This window comes from Calypte anna, chromosome 1 (assembly GCF_003957555.1).
Source record: "Calypte anna isolate BGI_N300 chromosome 1, bCalAnn1_v1.p, whole genome shotgun sequence".
NCBI lineage: Eukaryota > Metazoa > Chordata > Aves > Apodiformes > Trochilidae > Calypte > Calypte anna.
In genome coordinates, this window is record NC_044244.1 from 50,926,271 (window position 1) to 50,951,981 (window position 25,711).

The following is a 25,711-nucleotide window of genomic DNA, read 5'->3' on the forward strand; positions in this document are numbered from 1 at the left end:
CTCTCATTAGAGAAAGTTCATGCTGTAGCTTAGCCCATTAGTGTCTAGTTTTAATCTGGAAAGAAAATCAAGTGCCACCTGCACTCCCTTATTTCTGGTTTTACAAAATGGATCTAAAAAATGATATACTGAGAATTTTAACAATTTGTAAGAAAAAATGACCACAACTGTTACAAAAAATTGACATTAGCTTTTTTGTGTATTGCCTCACAATAAGAGTAGGTGCTTGAGAAAAAAAGACATTTCAGAAGCAGCTTGTAATCAGTGATTTTTTTTCTTTAGTCTCCTGGGTGAAAATTTTTCAAGTCTGAAGAAAAAAAAACTGGAATTAATTACAAGCCTTTAAAAAAACCCAAACAAACAACAAACAAAAAACCCCAAACCAAAACAAACAAACAAACAAAAACACAAACCACCACAAAAATGTGCAGTTAGAACAGAGATGAGACATTTATCAAATGCCTGGGGAAAAATACCAAAACCAAGGCACCAAAATTTGTGTTTGTACTTAGTCTATATAATACCAATGGTGGCTAAGGAGCACCTGGTCTGAACTAGTAAGGCTGGAGATTAAATGTAATGATAGCAAATGCAAGTAATTTAAACTGAAAAGCCTTCCCATTTCTCTGATGTCCCTGAGCCTAGATGAAGTGCAAAGGGAAAACTCCAGAGGTATTCCAAAGGGATGGTCAAAATCTGTTCAGACAAAATGAACATATTTTTAAGAAATGGGGTGTTTAAGATATTCATGATTATGTGCTTGGTTCTTGTGCTGGTCTTTCCAAGATCTTAAACCAGATCTTGCCAAGTTTGTGTGATGAAACATAGCGCTACTTAATGAATTCAAATTGTCAGCACATGCAGTCTTACTGTGTTAATCTGTAGTTGCTTTGATCCATGATATACTGAGAATATGAGCCATTTATCAGCCTTTTCTGAAAGGTAGAGTTTTGCAACAGACTCAGCCCTTTTGAATTTAGTATCTAAATCTGCCTTAACAGGTTTTTACTTTTAATAAATAGAATTTCTAACCAAAAATAAAATATTTTCTAAATTCCTTTATTTTAAATTGTTAGAACAAGGAGAAGGTAAGGTAGTTAGTAAGGTAAAATTCTTAAATTCAGAGTTCATTTCTTATTTGCTAAGGTAAGACACACTGCAGAAGCAGTAAATTTGAGCCACTGGAGTCACTGACAGTGTCGTCGTTCTTCAGTATGAATCAATCAAAGCTGTGAGCTGGCCAAAGTATATCATCTGAGAACAAAGTTGCTCAAGATCTCTTACCTCCTTGTACAGGAATCTCCAAAATTAAAATCACATAAAAAGTTCTAAGATGGAGTTTATATTCAGAGAATGTTCTCATTTTTAGTTGCTTAACTATGTTCGCTTCTTGCATGCTTTCAAGTGGAATTGACAAACTTGTGTAAAAGGAGGTAATTCAGGCCTTCCTTCCTTCAGTGAACTCCACCTACCTGTATTATGTGTTTTATGAAGATCCACTGAATTTGCAGCTTTGCTGCAAAGACTTAATGACATGTCTTTGTGAAACGTTATATAGGTAGGTTCCATATTTTTCCCCTACAGAACACACTGACACATCTTATTTAACTTAATCTGTAGCATTTATGTTGTTTTTCTTGGACAGCTTCACTAGGTCTGTATGTCCCAACAATGAAGTAAATCAGGTTTGGAATATTGCAATTGTTGCATTACTTGTTAATACTCCTGCAATTTATACAGTGCATACTGTTGTATTAAAAATGGTTCTAAATAGAATAGCAGTAGTACAGAATGATTTGGGTGCATGATAAATGATGGAAATTAACCTGCAGTACAAACTGAGAATAGGTGAAAACTTCCCTCTGCACAAGAGGGACAGAACCACAAAGAACAGCAGTAATGTGAGCTCGTATCTTGCTTGAGGTGTTTCTCCAAAAAGCAATGTACCTGATTGTGCAGTTACCCGGTCTGTTACCTGTTTTTCTAAACAAGTTGCTCCTGGTTTTTTTTTTTCATGCCAGAAGACAGCCAGTGAAGAGTATATACACCTTAATTCTAAAGATTTAAGTCTATTGCATGTGTGTGTGGGTCACAGATGAATTAAGTCGTCATGGTGTGGTTAATTTCAAGTGCTTTATTATTTCTTAAATGACAATCAAATGATAATGAAAAGTAAGTGGTAATTGGTTATTAAGCAATAATTGAATGGTAACTGAAGAGAGATTTTATTTGGAAACAATGGTCTGATACTGGATAACCTGGTGAAGGAACGACTTCCCAAAGCGAAGTGGCTTTATCTAGCTATGCTGTAGTGAAACTTGAGAAGTGTGTAATGTGCTAACTGCCCTGTTTTTGTTTAGATAATGAATGGTATGGTAATGCCTACCACACCTGTAAGCACAAGGAGCTCTTGCAGCTCAAGCAACAAGGCAGCTGGAGACTTGTGGTCAAAAAATGGAGGATTATAATCTGCTCATAAGGTCACACTGCACCTGGAGTATTGTGTTCGGTTTTGGTCCTTGCTGTACAAAAAGGATGTTGACAGCCTGGAGAGGGTCCAGAGAAGAGCCACGAGTATGATCAGAGGAGCACCTGCCGTATGAGGGGAAGCTGAGAAAACTGTTCAGCCTTGAGAAGAAAAGGCTTTAGGGAGACCTTGCTACCATGTTCCAGTACTTTAAGGACAGCTACAAAGAAGGTGGAGACTCCCTATTTACAAGGAGTCACATGAACAAGACAAGGGGCAATGAGCACACCTTGCTCCAGAGGAGATTCTGACTGAACACAAGAGGAAAATTTTTCACTATGAGGACAGTCAGACATTGGAATGGTTTCCCAGGGGAAGTGGTAGATTCCCTCACTTTAGAACGCTTTACATCTCAGCTCCACAGGGTGCTGAGACATACCATATAAACAATAATATTAGAAGAGTTGCACCAGATGATCCTCGAGGTCCCTTCCAGGCTGACATTCTGTGATTCTACAAACAAGAGAAACAAGCTATGAAGTTGGTTTTTTTTCTGTTCAGAAAGGGAGAATGAAAGATGGAATAACAGTGGAACAAAAAGAGCCCAGGAGCAATGATGCAAAACTAAGGAAAATTTTAATTTTCATTCTTATTCTAATTTAATTTTTTTTAATTATTATTTTTTTTAAGTATAGGTGAAGCTAAGAAGAGGGGAAGGATTGTTAACACAGGCAAAACCTTGAAGTTCTCTGGATATAAATATATGACATGAGAAAAGGGAAAAATAGGAACAGGCACAAATATTATCCCAAGTGATTGTACAAACTGTGGAATGTCCAAGCTCATTTCATTTTCCCCAGCTCCTTCCTCCCTTGCAGAACCCCCTTCTACCTAAAAGGTTAAGAGGAGGCTATAGGACTCTTGCTGGTTTTGAAATTGTGTATTTAATATTCTTTCCACTCTGAGCTCCAGCTGCTGCTGTGGCTACTCTGTCCTTGGGCCAGCTACCCAGGTCCTGTCCTGTCTTTGTAGCACTTGTCATTCCACCCCCAGCTACCAAAAGGACGGAGAAGCCTGGAGATGTTGTTTGTAGTGGCTGCAGGCACTGGGCTGCCTCTCAGCTGTGAAGGCAGAGGAGGATTAAGAAAGGGTTTAGGGACAGGGAAAAGGCACAAACAAAATAGTTGGAAGAAGCAACAAGCTTGGTCTGTCCCTATGGCACAGGAACTAATAAATGATTGGCTTGAAAAAGTGTTATTTTAAAGATACTGGAAAGGGGCTGAAGTTAGAAAAGAATGTTAAATATTGTCTCCTCTCTTAATTAAATGCTTATGTTAAATCTTAGAGAAACATGGTGGACGGAAAAAGTATTATTGTACTTTCACAGGAATGAACAATGGATTTCCTCAATATTCCCAGCCTCTACCCTCAGTCTGTATTTTTCTTAAAGCCACAGCAATTACTCTGTGATTCAGTGAGGTGAGGCCTACTCAGTGTGGAGGAAAAAGTACACGACTAGATAGACAAAACACTTCAGACCCACTATCCCAAATTAACAGCTTTTCATTGCCCCGGGTTTCCACTAAGGCCATGTCCCCCGGGCTTGCTCTCCTCTTGCTCTCTGCAGCCGCTGTAGCGAGGTGGGGATCAGTCTCTTCTCCAAGGTAATGAGCGATGGAGGGAGAGGAAATGGTCTCAAATTGTGCCAGGGGAGGTTTAGGTGGGATATCAGGTAAAATTTTCTTCACTGAAAGGGCTGACAGTCACCGGAAGAGGCTGCCTAGGGAAGTGCTGTAGTTATCGTCCCTGCCTGGGGGTATTTAGAAGCCGCGTGGATGTGGCGCTCAAGGACATGGTGTAGAGGTGCGAGGTGACAAGAGACGGACTTGATGACCTGAAAGGTCTTTTCCAGCCAAAGCGATTCAGTGGTTCTTACAGCTCCGTGCTAGACCTCCCCGCTTACCCGACCTGTCCCTCCGCCCCTTCTCGTGGGGGGGAATCACCGGTGTTCTGTGTCACTATGCCCTCACGGAGGAACCCACCCCGCTCCCTCCCAACACAACCCCGGGGTCAGCACCCCCATAGCGGCTGCGAACGGCATTGCGCATGCGCGGTTCCCGCCTGTGGCGGGGTGGGCGGGCGGTGGAGGGGCGAGGTGAGGCGCCACGTGACGGAGGGGGCGGTCGCCATGGCGCGGGTCGGGGCAGTCGCCGCTAACCGGGACCTCGCCGGTACCGCCGTGCAGTCGGGCAGGCCGGCGGCGGAGCCCGCTAGAGCCGCGGCGATGTCTTCCATCGTCTCCTACGAGAGCCTGGTGCACGCCGTGTCCGGGGCTGTGGTGAGCGGAACGGGTCAGGGCTTCAAAGCGCGCAGCCTTTGGGGGCGGTGCCGGGTTGAGGGGAAAGGAGGGAGGCTGGGGGGGCAGGAGGGGGCTTCTCGGTGGCGGCCGGTGGTGGGGCTGCGGGGGTGAGCGGGCCTGGTGGGGGGCACTGAGGAGGCCGCGGGCCTCCGTGAGCCTTTGTTTGGCCGAGGGGCCTCGTCTGAGGGGGTCCCAGGGCAGGGCGGGAGGATGAGTGCAGCAGGGCCCGGGGTGGCCTGGCCGGGGGTAGAGAGGGGGCTGAGTGGCGACCCCGCTCCCGGTATGCCCAAACCTTTCTCGGTCACGAAGGGAGAGGGTGTGGGGTGAGAGACTCCCTGTCTCAGACCCGCCACCCATCCTGTGCGAGCAAAGACTGCCTTTGGCTTGTCATTAGTTTTGGGTGTAGGATTGGAGAAAACTGGAGGCTGTGTGTCTGTCGTCCTGGAGCTTCCTCGTAGCCCAACAAGAGCTGCGCCCTCAGGAAGTGGGGCTGTAAGCGTGTGAAGTTGGGCATCAAGGTAACGATGAAAATGTTGTGGACCCGGTCCTTAGGAACATGTTTTGGTGGTGAGCTTACAGTGTCGGTCAAAGGTTGGACTGGATGATCTTGAAGGTCTCTTCCAACCAAAGACATTACATGATTCTATTAAGCCTCACAGAAGTTGGGGCAGAGGGAAAATGCTGCCAAATTCTTTACTGAAAGGGTTGTCAGGTGTTGCAGCAGGCTGCCCAGTCACCATCCCTGGAGGTAATTAAAAACAGTGTGCATGTGGTGCTTAGGAACATGGTTTAGTGGTGGAGTTGGCTGTGCTGGGTTAATGGCTGGAGGTGATCTTAAAGGTCTTTTTAGTTCAAAATGATTCTATGAGCCTTAGAGTTGTGCTAAGCATCAGAATTCTGCGTTTGTCTTTAAAACACAAGTCCTGAAGGATAAGGTGTTAATCACAACATGAAACAAGTGTAGCACACCTAGAGGTAGCTTGTACCATCTTGGATAAGACATGTTAATGGGTTTCAAGCAAGTTGATGCAGCTTTACTCCCATTATTCCAGACTGGCAAGAACACCTAAATAAATATTTTTGCAGTTTTTGATCTACCATTCTGGCAAAGCTTCCTGTTCTAATTTGAACCCCTAAAATAACTCACAATGTCTCAAAGAGGATGAAAGTCATTGAATGTTACTGAACAATAAAGACTGATTCTAAAAGATAAAAAAAAGACTAAGGATTGTTTTGTCTATATCATAAATAAACATGGGACTCTTGTCTGCTCTTTAAAATCTTTTAAGTCTGCCTATTTGAGCATGAAAGGCAATGGGGATTTTATTTCCACACTCAAGACCTGGAACTCTCAAATTATCTCATTGAAATACTGCTTGCCCTCCTTTTTCTGGCTTGTGCAGAAGCTGGTATTACTGTCTAGCCCTCGGTGTTAGCTGTCTCACTCTCATATACAGATGTGTATATTCATGCTGAGCTCCTGGACAAAGTTTATGGCATGAACCAAACTTATAAACCCAGTCACAAACTTAAAACATGTGATAAAGTGGTATCTTAAGTCTCTTGGTGGTATTAATTAACAGAAATTCCTTATTGTATTTAAAAGAAGCTTATATTTCCACTTCAATAATATTGCTGTGATGGAAAACCTAACTCTTTGGAGCTATTGGAGATTTCTGTTTGCTGCTGTAATACATAAATTTTGGCAAGATCTTTGACATGGCTACTTACTGTTCTGATATTGTCTCACTGTTGGTTTAAATTGTTATAGAGCATGCAGATGCAAGAACTAAAAAAAAAATAAAACAACCCACAGAACCACAGAACTGTGCTGAGGTAATGAGTCAGAAGAACATGTCAAATCACAATGTGATGATTTATGTTCATGGGTAGTTTTCTGAGCAGCACCAAGTATGAATGCTGATTTTCTGTGAACTTTAACTGAATTATATAAATATTCTTTCTCTGCATATGGCTATAAAGTAACCTTCCTGTTCCAAAAGCTGTAGGACTAGGACCTTCATAGTGCTATAGCAGCAGTCAAGCAGCTTTGTTGTCAGCCAACATTCAGTATCAAACATAATCTGTTTGGTTTAGGCTGGGGTTCTACACACCTCTTTTTGGCAGCATCTTCATGGAAGCGGTTACCTCAGGCCACTTGGTCTGGCCACTTACTGCCACCTCTTGTCTACTGCACAGTCTGTGTGGTGCTACAGGTGAACAGTGAGCTGATCTGACTGAAAAAAAGCCCAGTGGAATTCTTTTTTTTTTCCACCCAGATTAGTTTCCTTGTCTGCAACATCGTGTAGGTGTCTGGAAAGTTACACCACCAGTATGGGGGATGCAGGGATGCAAATACAGTTGACCAAGAGCTGGGATTGCTCAAGCTGGTTTGTACCTGTCCTGGTTATCAGTAAGCAATACCATGACTTGACTTGGCAACTGCTGGGATTCAGCATCAACAGGGAGGTGGTGGGAAAGCAGACAATGAAGCCACACCCTTTCATCAGTACAGGATCATACATTTTGGCATGTTTTCCTGCAATCAGTGACAGGGGTTACCTTCCCTGCTGGTACCAAGTATGATTCAGTGAGGAATCTGAGCCCATCTCAAGAGTTTTTGTTTCGGTGGAAAGAGCAGGTCCTGCTCATCCCTTTTATTTCCCTTACTTCAACCCATGAAATCCTGTTTCCTTCATGTGATGCTCCTGGCAGTCTCCTCACGCTGTAGTTTAGTTGTTCTGTGTATAAACCTAAGAGAAAATAAATGCTTTTCTGAGTTTATTTCCCTCAATGTAGCAGGAGTGGAGAGGATACAGAATCTTTTATTGGCAGTAATCAGATCAACTGCTTTAATTCATGGCATTTTGTTTAGCTATAGTTTCATACATATTTTAAGCAAGTTTTAAGAAACCTGTAAGGCCGACAGTGTTGGAATGGTTCAAAATTGTGCCAGGGGAGGATGTTAGGAAGCGCTTCTTTACCAAGGGGGTGGTCAAACACTGGACCAAACTCCCTAGAGCTGTGCTTGATGTCCTAAGCCTGCCAGTGTTTACAAGTCATTTGGACAGTGCCCTTAATAACATGCTTTATTATTATCCTTAAACAGAGTGGGTCAAGCATTTGGATTAGATGATCATTGTAGGTCCAACTGAAGTACTCTGTTCTGTACCATGTGTCCACTCCTTTGACCTGTGTGCTGCTACCCAAATAAATTTCTTGTTCCTCTTTGCTGGTTTTGAGTGCAAGTGTTTGTGTTGCTGTATGGTGGATTGCACTGAGAGTGGGATTCAGGATAAGTTTCACTTTGGGAGGATGGAGGCAGGATAAATTGAGCAGGAAAAGGCTGGAATTTGCAGTGACTGCAGTTGTGTGCCTTCTCTGTGCACGTCCCTGTGTTATGTTTTGAGGTTGCCTTCAGAGTTAGTGTAATGCAGCTGTCATTAGGAGGTAAATTTTACCTCTGTGGCACTTTTTTGTGTGTTAGTAGTGGCCTTCTAACTGAAATTTCTTTTTTCTAAGTTTTCACTCTGATGTGTTTATTAATCCTACTTGCTGTCCAGGTGTGTACATTCTTAAGTACCAAGAATGAGCAGGCATGGGACAAGTACATGGGAGAACAGAACCAGTCCTTTTGACAAGAGCACAAACTAAATGGGCTAAAATAACTAGGTAATTATGGCCAAGTGTTTCCTCTCATCTGCGGCCTGGTGTTATGAAAACTGGAGAAACTCGTATCTTGTTAAGATTTTCACCAAGAGCTGTCTAAATGGGGAAACACCACCTGAAAAATAATCCTGAGTTGCTGGTTATACAGATGGGTCCAAGAAACCTGCTTAGGAGCTGGAGTGTCCCCCAGGGCAAAGCTCACTTCAATGTATGGCATAACATTGCTCTTCTGCTTTGGGGTATCCCAGACTTTTCCACCATTTAAACAGTTTGCGTGGTTAGTAACAGAAGAGTGCCACAGCTTGAGCAGCCACTTAATGCATTTTATATTGCCATGGAGTGTTAAGAGGTTTGCAGCAAGCCAGGAGCTTTTTGAGTTAGGTATCTTTCCCAGAAGCTGTGCTCTAATGCTACAGTACTGGATAATGGGGAGACAAGGAAGATGTATGTATCTTCCTGTGTGGAAGATAAGGCCATTTGCAAATACAGTATTTATGGGTGCTGGCTATTCCATTTGGAGACTTTAATGGTTGGATTGCATGGGAAATGAAGAGAGAGAATGTTGGATTCACAGAAAGTGAATCTGGTGACATCTAGGTAGTGATTTAATTCATCATATTTTTGATGCCATGGGGGTTGTCTTGGTTGGTTGATCTTTATTGCCTAAATTGAAAGGCATTGGAATGGCCTGCCCAGGACAGTGGTGGAGTCACCATCCCTGGAGGCATTTAAAAGGCATTTGGACCTGGTCCTTAAGGACATGGGTTAGTAGCTGACTGTGGTGTTAGTCAAGGTTGGACTGGATGATCTTGGAGGTCTCTTCCAACCTAAACATTCTGTGATTCTGTGAAATCTAGTACAATATAAATTAAGTCCTGAAAAACTTGTATTGTCAGTTTTTAATTGACTAAAAGGTGGTGTTGTTTGTTTTTGGTTTTTTCTTGAGTCAAAACAAGGTAATTGTAACAGGGTGGTTGCTTGTGTCATATTTTTCCTTTTTGTTTTGTTTTTTTTTTCTTTTTTTCTTTTTTAAAGCAGAAATTGGGTGCTGAGGCTAATGGGAGATAAAGTGCAGTAAGGCTTTCTCCTGATAACCCACTCTACCAGCTCTCAAGACTCCAAAAGCTTTCTCTGTTGTCAAAAGGCTTCTAATGGTTTTATCTTGCTCTAATACATGAGAAAAAAGCCTTGTTTCTTAAGTGTGGGACCAAAAAAGACATGTGAAAGACATGACATACATATCAAAAAGACATATATGGAGTTTATCCCCATTTTAAACTTATTCATTACAGTGGTTTCTGGGTGAGAAGTGAAGGGCTAAGAAGAGTAGAGTCTTGACAGACACCTATACAAGCAACTGATAGACTATACAGCCAGTTTTATTTTGTTTTTCAGGGCAGTATGACTGCAATGACTGTGTTTTTTCCTTTGGATACAGCTAGGCTTAGACTTCAGGGTAAGTGTCAAGCTCTAATTTCTTAGTACAAACTCTAGTTTCTGTTAATTTTCTATTGGGAAATTGTAAGGGTGGTTGTAAGGGGATGTAGCTTGCATGAAGAAGAATCTTATGTGTGTAACAGTAGCACAATGTAATCACTAACACAGGTTTTCCAGCTGAAGGTAGTTCTCCCTTTTGAAAGTACTGGGCAACCTTTTAATTAGCTGAAAAGGCTGTGTGATGTATGTCCAGACATGGCTTTTAAGTAGTTATCTAAGACCAAAAAAGAAGAATAAAATATGTGAGATTACACAGGATTACTTTTGTGTGCAGCTGCTTTTGGCTGCTGAGAACACTTCAATATGCACGGGCGGTATCATGAAAAGCTAATCTTGAGTTTTTTTCTGAAAGTGGTTTAAAGAGAGAAGGGTTAGAACTGGGAGCAGGAATATCAACTTTGTTGTTCTAATGCTCTCAGTCAAAAGTTACAGAATTATCAAGGATTTTAGCACTGTGACTAAAGCACATCAGCTCTTGAGCTGCTTTCAATGCAGGAGGAGATGGTGCTTTGCTAAGGCTCTGCTAGTGGTGCTAGTCTGGAGTCCAAGGTACAATTTTGAGAGCAGCTAGGCCCAGTTCTAATTTCTTACCTTCAGTTCATTTTACAGGTCATGGTTAGGAATTGGCAGCTGCAGATACTCTGATGCCCTACATAACCTGCTAGGCTGGTGAAGAATAAAAAACAGAATTAGCCCTACCTAGCAAAAAAAAAAATAAGGAGATGCCTTCTGGAATTGCTGCAGAAGTAGGGAATGTCTTATGTTCTGTGAAGCAGAGGAGACGTGGTATTCTGGCATATGTTCAGAATAGGAGGGATAAAGAGCTGGAAATGAGTGCTAAACATCAAAATAATCTAAAAGTTTGTTTCTTCTGTTTTCCAGTTGATGAGAAGCGAAAGTCTAAGACAACACCAGCAGTCCTATTGGAAATAATCAAAGAAGAAGGCCTGTGAGTATATACTAATTTTCCTCTTGTCTTCATGTAGGCAAACTCTAAAACTAATTTGAATTTGCTGTTTAAGTGGAATAATAGCCCGCGTAGACAGATTCTTACTGTGTATTGAAATGTCTTCATATAAGTGTGATGTGATTTACGTAATCTTATGTGTTCATCTTGAGCTAATTCTGATTAACATTCTTGAGCACCTTATGCAATCAAGTTGTTCAGTGATGTAACTGCTTCCATTAAGGAGGTAGTTGTGGCTCCTCAGAAATGCAGGTTTGTACACAAATGTGCCTTCAGGTACCTGATAAACCAGATTGGTCTCTTGGGTGTGTCCATTTCTCATAACCAAGATGAAACTCTTGGGCAGTTGAGCCACTTTAGCAGGAGAATTGAGACATGTTTCCTAGTTGGAAGTTTTTTTCATTTGGAAGCAAACAAGTAAGTCCTGGTGCTTGCGAGATGGAAGATTTAACTAAAAGCAGCTAACTCTCAGCAATGCTGTGCTTTATCTGCCACGCAGGCTAAGCTGAGATGGCTGAGGAAATGTTACGTGTGTGTCCTTTTTACAGGTATTTTCCTAAGTGAATCCCTGGAACACTTACACAAACCAGAGCTTTCAGGATATTAATGTTGATAAAAGTTTAGCTTGGCCAGTGATGTTTTGCTGTCTTTGAACTTGAGCAGCGGGCAGTTGTATGCATGACTACTTCTCAGTCAGTTGGCAATATGTTTTGTTCTCATTCCCATATTACGTTTATTTCATAGGGGTATCAAAAAAAAGGAAAAAAAAGAAAAGTTAGGAGGTTAAATGAAACGGAGAAACTGCAAAAGTGGTCATCCCACTTGCCTTCTGAAACAGAAAAATCAGTAATTCTGGCAAGAGGTAAACATTGTTTCTTCCAAAGGTATTGGCAGGGCCTGACTAAGCAATGATACTAGTTTTAGAGATGTCTGGAATTAAAAAAAAAACAAACCCTAAACACCAAAACCCCACAAGAAATCTGAAATCTGTGATATGAGATCATAAACATTTAGTTCACATTAGTTTGTAGAGTCTGGGCTCATAGTACACTTCTGTTGAGACTGCTTTTCTCATCTGGATGTACCATAAAGAAAATAGATTTAGCTAATGGACTTCCTACAGAAACCTTTACTGTATTCCCTGCTCTTTAATCCTTTTCCAGGTGTTATGAAAAGTATTTATTGGTGTACACAGTACTCAAGGTTGCAGTTTGGAACAAAAACTTAGGGTTTTTTTGTGTGCAGGAGGATTTGTATGGGAATTACAGATGCTAACATTGACAACATAAGTCATTAAAATAAACTCATGTCTTTTGTCATAGTTTCCTGTTTTGTACTCTAAGATGTTTCATTTAAGAATTTCTGATGATGATTTTCAATAAATTAAGCAAAGCCAAACTAGCACTCTCTGTTATGGTCCCCAAGGGGTGGGGAATTTTTTTGTTCTTTAAAGATCATTTTAATTTTTCTTGTGATTAGCTCTATAGTTAGTTAATTTGTAATTGTAGCTGTTTTGTTAGCTAAGCCAGTAACTTCATAAACAGTCCCTACAATGTGGTGTATTCCCAGCTACATGGGAAGGAGAAATACTTGTTACATCTGAGATGAAAACCTAGCGTATGCTTTCTAAGAACAATCAGATGATGAATTTACCAGCCTTGTGCCTTTTACTGTATCCTTCTTGGGGATCCTTATATCCTGTATATTCCCAGTATTTTATTGAATACTATAGAGCCTCCGTAATTACTGCTGGTCAGTGAGTTTTCTTATACTTTTAAGATGATACCAGTTCTCTATCTGACCTGTGCAGCTTCAGTGAAGGCACATATTTTCTTTTTGTGGATATATTTTAGAACATGTTGGGGATATATGGCAGTTGTTGAGGAGTCCCTGTTTTACATGCTCCTCAGGCATGTCAGAGAAAGGAGCCTTGTTAGTCAGCTATCATGAAATCATTCTTAAATCAAGACAGATTTAGGTGATATACGAACAATGTAAATTATTTACAACACCTGCAAAATAAGATAGCTATGAATCATAAGAGGGTATTCAGTTTGCCATCTGTATTTAAGCTAATGAACTTTAAATAGGTATTTTTCTCACTTACCAGACTGATTTACTGTAGACTTCATTGCAAGGCTTTTATTAGGAATTCCTCTGACCTGTTTATCTCATGCCCTTTGGCATGAGATATTGCATCCTTTGGAAGACTCTCCTTGCTGGAGTATATTAATTTTGCTAACTAGTCTTCCATCTTTAAATTCTAAGCCAGACAGATATATTTTTTTATTTCCTTGCTCTAGGTGGTTTGTTTTTTTATTAACGTTGTTTCATATTGAAGTGGTAGCTGGGAAAAAAACCCAGAACATCTGTGTTAAGCATTGCTTTGTTTCCTTGGAGATATAAGCATCTCTTTATTGAGGTGTATTACCTTTTGTATTGGACTGATGACTCTGTTTCTCAACAAAAAGGAAAATCCTGCCTGTGCCTTGGTATGTCTTAATATATGGTTTGTACTGCCTGTATTGGTCTGTGCTTCAGATGTTTTTACCCCCTCAGTGTTTGTAGTTCATCACTGGCTGTTGGTAGAGAGTAAATATGGTGCTGATACTCACTTCTGGACTGAATAGGCCCCAAGCTTCTCATTGTAAATACATTGTACCTCTGCATCTCCTTTTCAATGAAATTAATCCTGATTACTATAGTTTATATTTATAAGTATGTTATTTTTCTAGTGGTAGGAGTTTGGTATGGTATGATTTGTTACCATGAATAATAAAGACTTATCTAGTTGATATTATCTGCAGTACTGAGTATTGTATCTCCTGGAATGTCTGTAAAATCAACCAGATCACATTAATACTTTGCTGATTCCTTACCATGACTTTTTCCTCTCCATTAGGTTGGCACCATACCGAGGATGGTTTCCTGTTATCTCCAGCCTTTGTTGCTCCAATTTTGTTTATTTTTATACTTTTAATAGTCTTAAAACTCTCTGGGTCAAAGGTCAGCAATCAACCACTGGAAAAGACTTGGTTCTTGGGGTTGTTGCAGGTAATACTTAAATCTCAATTACATTAAAAATGTATTTTTAGAATATTCTGTGTAATATTTTTCTTACAGAAAAGCCCATTGGAGGTCACATAGAGTACTTATATCTCCCACCATATGCAGGCCTGCTTCATTGTCAATGTTGGCACACAGCACAGTGCTGTGAGAGCCTAGAATTTTATTCGTGTCTGGTGTATTGTTTACCATGATATCATCTTTTAGATGTTGAATGCATGTGGCAGCGAGCGGTGATATTTGTTTTTTCAAAAGGAAGATATATGCCAATTCTGAAATATTTTTGATTAAGGTAAGTAAGAGCTGTTAACTATGTGTCAGTTTTCAGCCATGTTTTTGGAATGTCATCTGAAAGTGACAGTAAGTCCCTAGATCCGTGCAAGTATGTTCTCTCTCACCCCTTCCTGTCATCTGGATGTTACAGTGTCTTCTTTGAAGGGATGATGACACCAGTGGTTTTTCTAGAAAATCCAGTGTGAGAACTTATCACTTTGTGCCTGTGGTTGCCTGTACTATTCTACAAGAACAATTGCTCATGCAACCACACTGGAACAAACTGGTTTTTAAAAAATCTGCAGACAAAACCAAAAAAAGACCTGTGGTGTTTGAGAGGAGAGGGAATGTTGTTTACTACTTCTTAGTTTCTTGTACTTCCAATGAGTAGACACAGTCAATAGCTGAATAGTTGGGGGAAAGTAAGGTTGGCTTTACCATGGGAGAAACTTTATTATAATTACATTCTGGAACAAAAGCTTACAGGAATTGGGGTAATAGCTTGTCAGTTAAAGTATTTCTTCAGTGTATATAGTTTATATCCTTATAATGGAATAATACCTGGTATAAGTAAAAAATTCCATTTGGGTGTTTGCTAATCCTCCTTACCATCTCTTATTCCTCCTACTGGTAGAAAATACAGATCAGAAAAATGTGTTCTTAAAAATTACCTTGCTGGTCTGTAAAATAAAGTTTTTTCTCCTGTGTCTGAGTATGGATGAAAAATTGTAAGTATATTGTGCTCTAAGCTGTTGCTTCGTAATATAATCAATTTGGTTAAGAGAGAGTAATATGACTTGCCTTTTCTAGTGCTTGATTTTGCTCAAAACTTTTTTTTCAGAGCTGATTGTAGTCATTATGGGTGATACTGAATACTTATACATTTATATTCTGCTTTCCTGAACCCTTCTAAAGGCCAATAAAAAGAACAGGCACAATGTAGGTTGTAAAGTTTCATCTTTTTCGGATGTATTGTCCTTAATATATTAAGACTGTGTCCATCTTGATATAATGCAACAATTCAGTCTGTTATTCAGACTCCTACCAAAGCAACCGCTGTAGAAGCAATTGCTAATTTCTGTGATGCAGAAGTATTGATAAGAAAGATCAGAACCTTGTCTTGTACATAGTTACTTCAAAGTAACTGCGTCAGTCATTACTTAAAAGAAGAGACCTGTACCAGGCCATGTCAGAAGCAATGTCACTTAACCGTTTTCTGTGTTAGTTCAGAAATGTACTTTGCAACACTTCTTTATTGCAGCCTTATGGATTTCTGTTTCTCCTCCCCCATCCTACTTCCTGATATCTTTCGAACTTTACTGTTGAGGTTTGTTATCATGTGTAATCTCTTGTTGCTTCTGAGCCTTTCTTAAAATATTGCAGAATCCTGTGTTTTCTACCCTAAGCGAACTTAGTGAATCTAGAAACTAGGTGTTCTCATTCTTTTGGCACTGTAGGTGCTCTCTTTAGGTCAAGCTGCTTGCATTCGTATTTTGCTCTCATAAAAAAATCCTTCTAAGCTTGCCACTTCATGTGTCCTTCTGAAAGTAGGCAGGCAGCACGTCATCTTGGAGTAAGTAGAGCATAAAATAGAGTAGCTTGTGCTGCAGTGTGGTGTAGTATGCAGCAGATGAACAAGTTCACTTCAGATTCCTTCAGTGCATTCATATTTGATGTGTTTTGTTGATCAGTGGTTTTTTTTGGTTGTCTTTTTTTCGTTTAGTCGTGGGGAAGAGTAGCAGAAAAGCCCTCCCACTGCATGGAGTCCGCTGACAGCTAATTCACGGTGGAGCTTTGTGTCTGGATATATACCTGAAGTAGCTTATCACAAATTACCAGTTTACTTTTGCCTTTATGCTGTGTTAATTTTCCCCTTCTTCTTTCTGGTAATATCTGTAATGTGTGAATTGGGGGTAAAGGGTATAAGAAAACATTTCAAATCTTCTGGTTCTGAATGTTTTTGGGTTTTTGTTTTGTGCTGTGTTTTACATAAGGTGTAGTGAACGTCCTATTGACCACTCCTCTTTGGGTAGTAAACACACGTCTGAAGCTGCAGGGAGCAAAATTTAGAAATGAAGACATTGTACCAACCAATTATAAAGGCATAATAGGTAAGCACCTCCTGTTGTCTTCAATCAAAGAGAAGTTCATGAAATGAAATATATCAAGGACTTTGAAGTATGGAGACTTTTATTCATGTAACCAGTTTCACCCTGAAATCTCTATGCTTCCCTATAACTTTGCAGTCATTGAGTTTTACAAGAAACTGGACTTGGCCATTTCTGATGGTAATTAAGAATTTGTATTATGCATAACTAAAATGTCTTTTACAAAGGCAGATGTCTTGTCATACAAACCCTGGAGTAGCGGTGAGCCCAGTGAGGTAGTAGTTGGGAGTCTTGAGTTTGGACAATCAGCAAATAAAACTTCACTTGCCTTAGTCTTTTAGTCAGCCTCATGCTCAGGCTGTCTTCCTTCTAAAATTAAGTAAGTGAAAAAATTGTTGTTTAGAAGATTTTGATGTTAAATTTTGAGCTTGTACTGAAAACAGTGAGGTATCTGTACTGATGATAAGATAAGCTTTCTTTACATGTGATGTGAGCAAGAACTTTCTTTTTTTGCTGATTTTCCGCTAACTTACAGATTAGAATGGAAGTTTTAAAAGTTCCATAAAAGACTGATGTAGATTTTTGTACACTTTGAATATTAGGCATTAAGTGTAACTTTTCTCACCTTCTGTGGTCAGAATTTTGTACTCAAGATTTTATGTTTTTTTTTTACTGCCTTTCTTCTCAGATGCCTTTCATCAGATAATACGAGATGAAGGAGTCTTAGCTTTATGGAATGGTACTTTTCCATCTTTGCTGCTGGTCTTCAATCCTGCCATACAATTCATGTTTTATGAAGGCTTTAAACGGAAGCTTTTGAAAAAGCAGCTGCAAGTGAGTATGTTTTGAAGCCAACTGAGGGACATTCTCTTTTATAAGACAGGTTCTTTGACATCTGTTTTTGATCATATTCAGAAGTGTAGGTTTGGTTTTGGTTCTTGTATTCTTGAAGCTTTTTTAATGTAGTGTATCTTCTAAAAATGATGCATGATTGTGAAGTGAGACTTGAATCTTTCATGTTCCTAGGGAAAAGACTCCTGTGATTAATTCCTTTTTCTGTAAAAAAATCAAACTGTACCTCTCGTCCATGTTTGCTTAGATTTGTTCCCAGGTGTTGATTTAGAATATAGATTTCAATTCTAATACAGCTGTTTTCTAAGTATACAGACTGGTTTGAAGTCACTTTTTTTACCCTTTCTCCTGTATGTCAAGTATATTGAGTCTTTGAAGTATCACCAGTTTGTTTTCAACCGTGTCATTTTAATAACACCTGAAGCCCTTTTTCCAAGGGTAGGCAGTAAAATAGAATATAGCATTGCAACCATACCTCCTCCATTCTCTACAGAGGCAGAATTACTTTTCTGTCCCTGCTTTGTAGCCCCCTTCTTTTTCTTTTTCTTTTTTCTCTATATCAGACACAGGATCTCACCTGAACTCATGGTCCTTTTGTGTTCTAGCAAACTAGAAAGTATTTGTGTTAAGATTTTAGGATGATGTCATAGCATGCTATATGTTTTAAGCTGCAGTGTTTTACTGTGCATTTGTGATTTCAGAATGCAACTTCCTATAGTAAAACATTAGATCATATCAGTATGTTGCAAAGCCATCTTGCTTTTCCTCAAGACACAGTGACTTAACTTCACATGAGATTTTGCATCATAAATGAAGCTTGTGTGTTTTTACCATTTGTAGTTAATACTGCAGCTGTAGTACTCTTATTTGTGCCTGATGGATCTGTGCAGTTATGTTATGGGTAATTTTTTTGAGTGACAAGCTGAGCTTCCCTGTGCATTGTTATTTGGCTAATTGCTATATTTATTGTATTTGTCTTAAATTACTTAGTTGTAGCTTAATTAGGGCATGCTTTATCTATAATCAGTGGAGAGGAAAAATACTTTTTTTTCCCCCTATTTGATCTTTTCCTGACTGTGTTAAGCATGTGAGATTTTCTTATTAAAGGTGTGCAAATTTCTGATTGCAAATAAATGCTGCAAATTGGGTGCCTGTTTTGATATGCACACCTACTTATTTTCAGTGATTAAGCTGATTACAGTGCATTTCAGTCTAACAGTTCAAATTGGGCCATAATAATGTATTTTGGTGCATTGCAGACCATTGTGGGCTTTGGAGGAGGGGATGGTTTCCAGCAGGTCTGTTTAAATAACAGGGGATGAGGTTTTTTTTAGCCTATTTCATTGAGATTAAAAGTCTGCCTGGTAGCATAGTGATTACATCTCAGGATTATAGAGTGATGCTCAAGGAGTATGTCACCTTCCCACAAGTGCTGTGTGACTTGCTAGTTTAAATATATTGCAAAAGCTGAAATGCTTATGAATTGATAGTATGTTTAAATGCTACTTTTCTTACCTTTTGTCTACTCTCAGTGCTTTAAATTGATATAGTCGTCTGGCTTTATCTCCACTGTGTTATAGTAACCTGGTTAAAGCAAGAAATTCAGAAGCTCGTGGGCAGGTGGAAATTACAAATAAGCTATTTGTGGGAAAGTAAGTTGGTTGAACTGTAGCTCTTTAAATGACAAGACCCGAAGACTTAATTGAAAACTTGATGCCAAAGCTACTTAGATAACCCAGTAGCTGGTACTACTGCAGAATTCCCAGTCACATAAAGGTAACTGGCTGATTTGGTACTATGTGGAAGTAATATGTTCTTTTTCTGTTGAACAGCTCACTTCTTTGGATGCTTTTGTCATTGGTGCAGTAGCCAAAGCAGTTGCCACCACCCTCACTTACCCTCTGCAGACAGTACAGTCAATTCTGCGGGTAAGTACCAGTTTTATTTCAGGGTGACTGCCTCTGACTTCGTCTGTATAAGCCAAGTCTTGTTCAGATGGGTTGTTTTCCTTTGCATTAATGAATCTGTCATTTTGGGAGCTCCTTTTGCACATCGCAGGTCACTGGGGAGGATGCCTCTCTTCTATGATCTTGTACAGACAGGTTCTAGTAGAACTTGGTATTATTGATGGCAACTTGGCATTGCTTCTAGTAGGTGGTGGGGTTGACAACACAGTACATCAGTACAGCATCTCACTGGAGGTGATGCACCATACTACTTTTAGGCTCTAGAAAATGTAGATTTCCTTCTTCAGATATAAATAGAAGTTGCGTCAAGAAGTTAAAATTAAACCCTCAAAACCCAGTTTGCTTCCAGATTGGTAATCAGAATAAAAGGTTCTTTTCATAAGTTCTGCTTTATTCAGATGATGTCCTGACCTTGTCAGTAGCCAGAATGATTCATCTGGGGAAACTGAGCTCCCTCATATGTGATATCTTTAATCACATGTACAAGGCCAATGACCTGGTCTTGTACTCTAATTGTAGTGGTAATGGGAACACTTTCATTCATCCTGACTTGCAATTTCTATGTATGATGGACAATGTAGCTGCCTCCCATATGTACCAATACTGTTGTAATACTGAGACAAGACAAAGTTGGGGGTGGGATGGGATGGGGAAGAGACCTAACCATACAAAAGTAAGCATATTGTACTTTAATTTCTGTGCTTTTACATCTGTTTTTTTAAGTGGTTTCTTGGTGTTTTTTATAACAGTTAAATGTTAATAAATGTTTCCACATGATATACAGTGCTATTTTTCTAAGTAAGCTGAAACCCTAATTTACCTGTGTGGTAAGCCATTATATATGTTCTAAAAGCTGTATAAATTTGGAGTATTTGGTGAGTAATTGAACACAAGTCTTCCATCTAAAGAATGTCACTTTTCAGACTTGTCTAATCATGGATTTTTCGTGTTACTTGTTCATCTGGAGATTAACTATTCATCAACTATTCATGGAAGCTTTGTAATTATTTTAGTTTTTCTTCTTATTAGAGTAGACTAAATATATTTGATTTTTGATAGTGTGTAAAAAGATAGTTTGGGAGCTGTATTTTGAAATAAGAGGATGCGAATACTGTGTGATTGCTGCAACCCTGAAAAGACACTAGATAAGACTGGTGACTGCACATCCTTGTGCTTCACCACCCTCATGGTGCACAAAATGGCATCTGCATTGTAGATGTCATCCACATTGTAATTTTGTCAGCAGTCATCTTTTGTGAAGTTTTCCTAACTTTTAATGATCTAAAGGCACATAACTAATGGCACATAACTAATGATGAGTTAGTGCCTTAATTCAATCTCTTCTGTTGTAACAGTTTGGAGACATCTCAGAAGTTAAACTAGTAATAGAGACTTCTGTTACCGAAGTGACAGAGGCAAAAAGACATTTAAGCAAATACAGCTTTGTTTGGATAAGTAGCAGCATCAGTCTGTTTTTAATTTGTGATGGGTTTCCTGCTGATGTGAAGGATAACTGGAAGGGAAGTTGGAGTGCACAGCAGTGCAGTTTCCATGAGTCTGCATCAGTGTAACAGCTTCAGCCCTCGATCCTTTCCATGGTTGCTATTATAATCTGGAGACCATTCATGTTTTGTCTGTCTCCCTTTAGCTTTTTGATCAAAATTTTTCTGCCTCTTGGTGACAGCATCATTCTTTAAAGCAAGGGCAGCTCTGGTAGGTTATTCTGCCAGCTTGATGTACTAACCAGCTGCTGCTTACTGCTCTCAGCAGCTGAAGTCACCTGGTTCACTGCTGGCTTGCCTGAACAGTGCTGGGTTGCCTTTTTGTTACAGCACAGCTAACTCTCTGTGTCCTGGTGGTGGTAGGGTTTATCTCACAGTGCCCTGCTCTGCAATAGAGCCCTATATGCTACTTCTCAGTGCCAGTCCATCCTCTCCCTGTGATCGTGGCGAATCCAAAGATCCTGTCTCTAGTTCTACAGGCACTAAGGGCAACATTTTTCCCTTTGTCCTTAGAACCAGTAACCATTAGAAGCAGGAGCCAGAAACCCTGAGCCCCTCTGGCGAGAGCAGTGGAAACATCCATCTGTGGTATCTGCCCTGTCCAGTTCAAGCTTGCACTACTTTGTAGTGTGTTTTCTAATCTGAAGCCAGCAGTTACATTTGATGAAGTGTTTGTTACACTGACTAAGTGATGTTAAGGAAAAAGTTATGGATCAAGGTTTAGTATTTTCAGAAATAACATTGAGTATAGTTGGTCGTATAGTTATGTAGTTTTTCTGAAACAGTTTTTGCAGACTTATGCACAAGCTAATACAAGCTTGATATAATTCATAAAAACTTACACATCAAAATTAAGTTCTATCATCAAAGATAGAACAGGAGGATTTTTGACCTTAAGCCTTTAAAAATTTACTATTGTTTGAAAGTTGTTAGGCTTCACTGCAATGAAGGCTCCACACCTTTGCATTCAACTTTTTGGCAAAGTGTTCTTGCTTCCATATAATGAACATTATTATAATGAACTGTCTAATTGATAGTGGCAAGCAGATTCCAGCCTTAGCTTGAGGTATGTCTGTCTCCTTTTCAGGCATTAGGAATATGGTGTTACTCATTATGCAGTGAAACTGTTCTTTAGCCTATGTGTTGGTAAACAGTAAATAAATTAAATTTACCTCTGGAGAAATACCAATACTTTAATGTTCTTGGTGATCATGGGTGAAAAAGTTGTCTTTAAAACTCAAACCTGTTTCCTCTAGTGTAGAGAATGCTGGTACCTTTTGGGAAATCTTCCAGTAGCATTCTGATGCAGCTGTGTCCATCTGAGCTTAAGACATATTGCAAAGGCACCTGTGTCATCCTGGTGTTTTCTTGTAATTTCTGAATCTGCCTAAATCTACATGCACACTCTACCTACCCTCAATTGTAACTTCCCGTGCCTAAGAAGTAGCACTGGCCTGAGTACCTTATGGGAGAAACTCATCCGCTGGCAGTAGCCCAAGTTCACCTTCCTTAGCACAGAAGTATAATACAGGCTTCAAAAGCTGTTTGGCTACCTTGTTACAATAACAAAAGGGGGAAACCTTGTGTGTTAATAATTCATAGTTACAGTCTGCTGACATATTGTTGACCTGTATCAGGTAAGGGTATCAATGAATGCCAGAAAAGGAGCTGCTGAAGTTACTAGTTTAACTCTGATATAAAACAACAGCAGCAGCTATCCTATACACTGAAACACAGCTGGGGATAAGCAAGTTCATTGAGTAAAAGAGAAGTATTATTTAGGCTAGGTGGATGGATCAAACAATTTTGGAGTCTTCCCCAGCAGTTCACATGTAAAGGTTTTTTGCTTCAAGACTATTGCTGTGCAGATAAATTTTTGTTTCAGCTGTGCAATCTCAATGTTATAATGGTTTACAGATGCATGAGGCTTGGGATCTTTGTTAAATGAAAACTGTGCTAGCCACAAGGAACTTGTTTTGAATGTCATTTCCCTACTAATACTCAACAAATTATGCTTTTGGAATCTTGAAAACTATTTCCTCCAGAGCAACTGAAAGAGATCAAATATGGCCATGTGTTACATTCTCTTAGAATCTGTCTTAAACCCAGACCCGATTACTGTAGTGCACACACCATTTTAAAGCTTGCTGTGTCAAGTTCAAAAATGTGAGCTTTGGCCTCAGTTCTTCATTTATGGGTGAGTATAGCCTGGAAAATATCAAAAGGGGTTTAAGATAGGCTCTCCAGATTTTGTGCATGTGTTGTGTTCTCTGCCTAGCACTATGGGGAAATAGCACAACAAAATGCTCTTCCTTTCTTTTCAGTTTGGACGCCACAGATTGAACCCAGAGAACCGAACACTAGGCAGTCTTAGGAATGTTCTTTATCTTCTTCAGCAGAGAGTGAGGTGAGTTTTCCATTTTTTTGTCTAACATGATAATGAAGACTTGAGTATTGCTAATATGTTGAAAATGTTGCAGGACCTGACTTCTGTTTCTTTTTGCCTCCCTTAACTTGCTGTTTGAGTCAATCTGGTTTTGCAATAAGTTGCAGAACGAGTATGCAAAACTAAATTATCTTAAATATCTGTACAGTAAGTAGTATAAAGGATATCTGTGGATACCAGTTCATTCACCACTTGTCTTGAAAAGCAGCGAGTTCCTTACACAAAAGACCTAATTTTCTGCAGATTTTTTTCTTTATATTATTTAAAATAGCTGGCAATTAAGAGATAAAGAAAAATTCTTACAGTTGTAATTAAATTTTGATATTCTTCTTTGTAGTGTACTGACTTACTTTCAGAAGGCTATTTATACTTATTTTCTTTGGGTTTTTTTTTCCCCTCCTAGGCGTTTTGGATTAATGGGACTCTACAAAGGCCTTGAAGCAAAGCTTTTGCAGACAGTCCTTACGGCTGCTCTTATGTTTCTGGTGTATGAGAAACTGACAGCAGCAACCTTCACAGTCATGGGATTAAAGCATTCACGCAGACATTGAAAAAGGAACCTATGCCAAAGATTATGGGGTCTAGAAAACACATTCCGTTTCTGAGACCAGACTGGGTAACAAAGGGTCCTCACTTTCTCTGTTTCTCTTTCCTTTTAGCCACCTCCATCTCCATTGTTTGGGGAAATTTGGAATACACTCTATTGGACCTGTTGCCATGAATTCAGGGATAGCCATTCCCTACTATTCTGTGGACTTGCTGTGTTACGAAACAAAGTAGAGACCTTATTTAAGCACTTGACATGAAATTTTAACTACTATAGGATTTTGTTGACATTCTTGTCAAGAATGCCAATCTTTCACTATGCTTTCTTTTTTTTCTCCAAATCATCCTCAACTATTCTTCTATCTTTAGCTTCAGTCAGCAGCTGGTGGGGCTGATTTTATGTTTTTTCTTGACTTGTGTTTATATCACTTCATATTTGGTTCATTAAAATAATTCAAAAAGAACACGAGTTTTGACATAGTTTTCTTTTAACTTCAAGTGTATTTGTGGCATAGAATGACAGTACATTGCCCCAAATACCTGGTGGTGAGATTTCTGAACTGCTAGAACATACCTGACCAGTCAGTAGGCATGCTGTCTTCTTGAGTCCCCTTATTTAGAATCTTGAATTTTTTTGTCTAGCCAATTACTGGCTAGACAGGAGGAACATAACTTCTTGCTTTTTCAGGGTGAGTACCCCAGGCTGCTTCAAGAAAATGGACTTGCTGAATGGAAATACATGAGTTCTGTAACCAGGTTCCTTGTGGGAATATGTAAATTCATGCAATGTTCTTATGCAGAGAGCATTACCCTATGCTTCAGAAGTGGTATTCCATCTCAAATTGTCCTTTAATTATTTCTCCACTGATCTTCCCAGACCCTTTCTTGACCATAAAGCATAAATGTTGTAACTCTCCGAGTTAATGTAGGCATATATGTTCCTGTATAGTTTTGTTTAATAGTCCTAGGCCATAAAATGCAAACAAATCCTTTTGTGTCCATTGTTAAGTTTGAAGTAGGATTGTTCTGAAGTATACTTTTATATTTGAAGTACTGAGAAATTTCATGGTAGTTTAACGACAAGAATGTCTGGGGGAAGAATGAAGTGTTGCAGGAAATATGTTGCTGACTTATTAAGTAACACCCTTTAATTGAGTCCATTCTTAGTATGAAATTGGAATGAATTCTGCAGATAATGCTGTCTTATACAAAAGAATAAAAACCTTTACACCGATTGCTTCTTTTTAGAGTATTGGGTATATCTGTATACAAAAAAAGTACTTCTCATTCAGTGCCGGATGCTTTTCAGTGTAAATGGGATTTACATATGACAAGAATGAAAAAGCATATAATGAGCTGTAATTTGACAGGTGACATGAAATGTAATGAAAGACTGTAGACCTCACAATCAGAAAAGAAGCAACCACAGTCAGTAAAAATATTCTTACTAAAATGAGTTAACCACGGGAAAGATAATCTGCTGTATTTGGTGTTTTTAATAGGTTTGTAATCAGTGGCAGGGCTCTTCATAAGCTACTTCACTTTGAAATTTCTGCTGTCGTAATTGTTGTGAGAAAAGCAAAGCTTCCACTTTGGCTGAAATCTGTGTGGCCACTTGAAGCTTTAGTTCAGTGTGTCTCAGATTTTTCTGGTCTGTTGCATGAAGGAGCAATTCCTGCAAATACAGAAAGATTTCTGATTCCTTTAAGAAGAGAATACTTCCTTGCTACAAATATTTGCCTGCCAGACAGTATGGTTTCAAGGGGATGAAGAAGCATCTAATTCTTGCAAAAAAGCTGAATACAGAATAAATGTGTAGAGAAGAGTGGTGGCCTTGGCTGTTTGTTACCTTTATACTTGGAAAGGACATCTTGCTCATGGTCTACTGGCCAATTGTTGTAATGAAACAGTTTCCTAAAGGCAGCATAACAAAAGCTATTGAAGCTAGGGACAATTTCATTCTCCTTTTAGTGATAGACCTAAGGTATTTAA

General features: G+C 39.4%; 1 protein-coding gene across 2 annotated transcripts; it reads left to right on the forward strand.

Annotated features, from left to right (window-relative positions):
* The first annotated feature begins 4,638 nt into the window (after positions 1 to 4,638).
* SLC25A17 (solute carrier family 25 member 17) lies at positions 4,639 to 24,185 on the forward strand. 2 transcript variants are annotated; one of them, XM_030452010.1, is made up of 9 exons: positions 4,639 to 4,805; positions 9,891 to 9,951; positions 10,875 to 10,941; positions 13,862 to 14,013; positions 16,293 to 16,409; positions 17,095 to 17,240; positions 19,091 to 19,186; positions 23,052 to 23,134; positions 23,577 to 24,185. In XM_030452010.1, exons 1-9 carry the CDS (start codon positions 4,656 to 4,658, stop codon positions 23,722 to 23,724), a joined length of 1,020 nt encoding a protein of 339 aa, XP_030307870.1. In that variant the 5' UTR covers positions 4,639 to 4,655; the 3' UTR covers positions 23,725 to 24,185. The 2 variants fall into 2 exon arrangements, with proteins under 2 accessions (XP_030307870.1, XP_030307879.1); XM_030452019.1 differs by having other exon boundaries at positions 23,833 to 24,185.
* Positions 24,186 to 25,711: the final 1,526 nt, after the last annotated feature.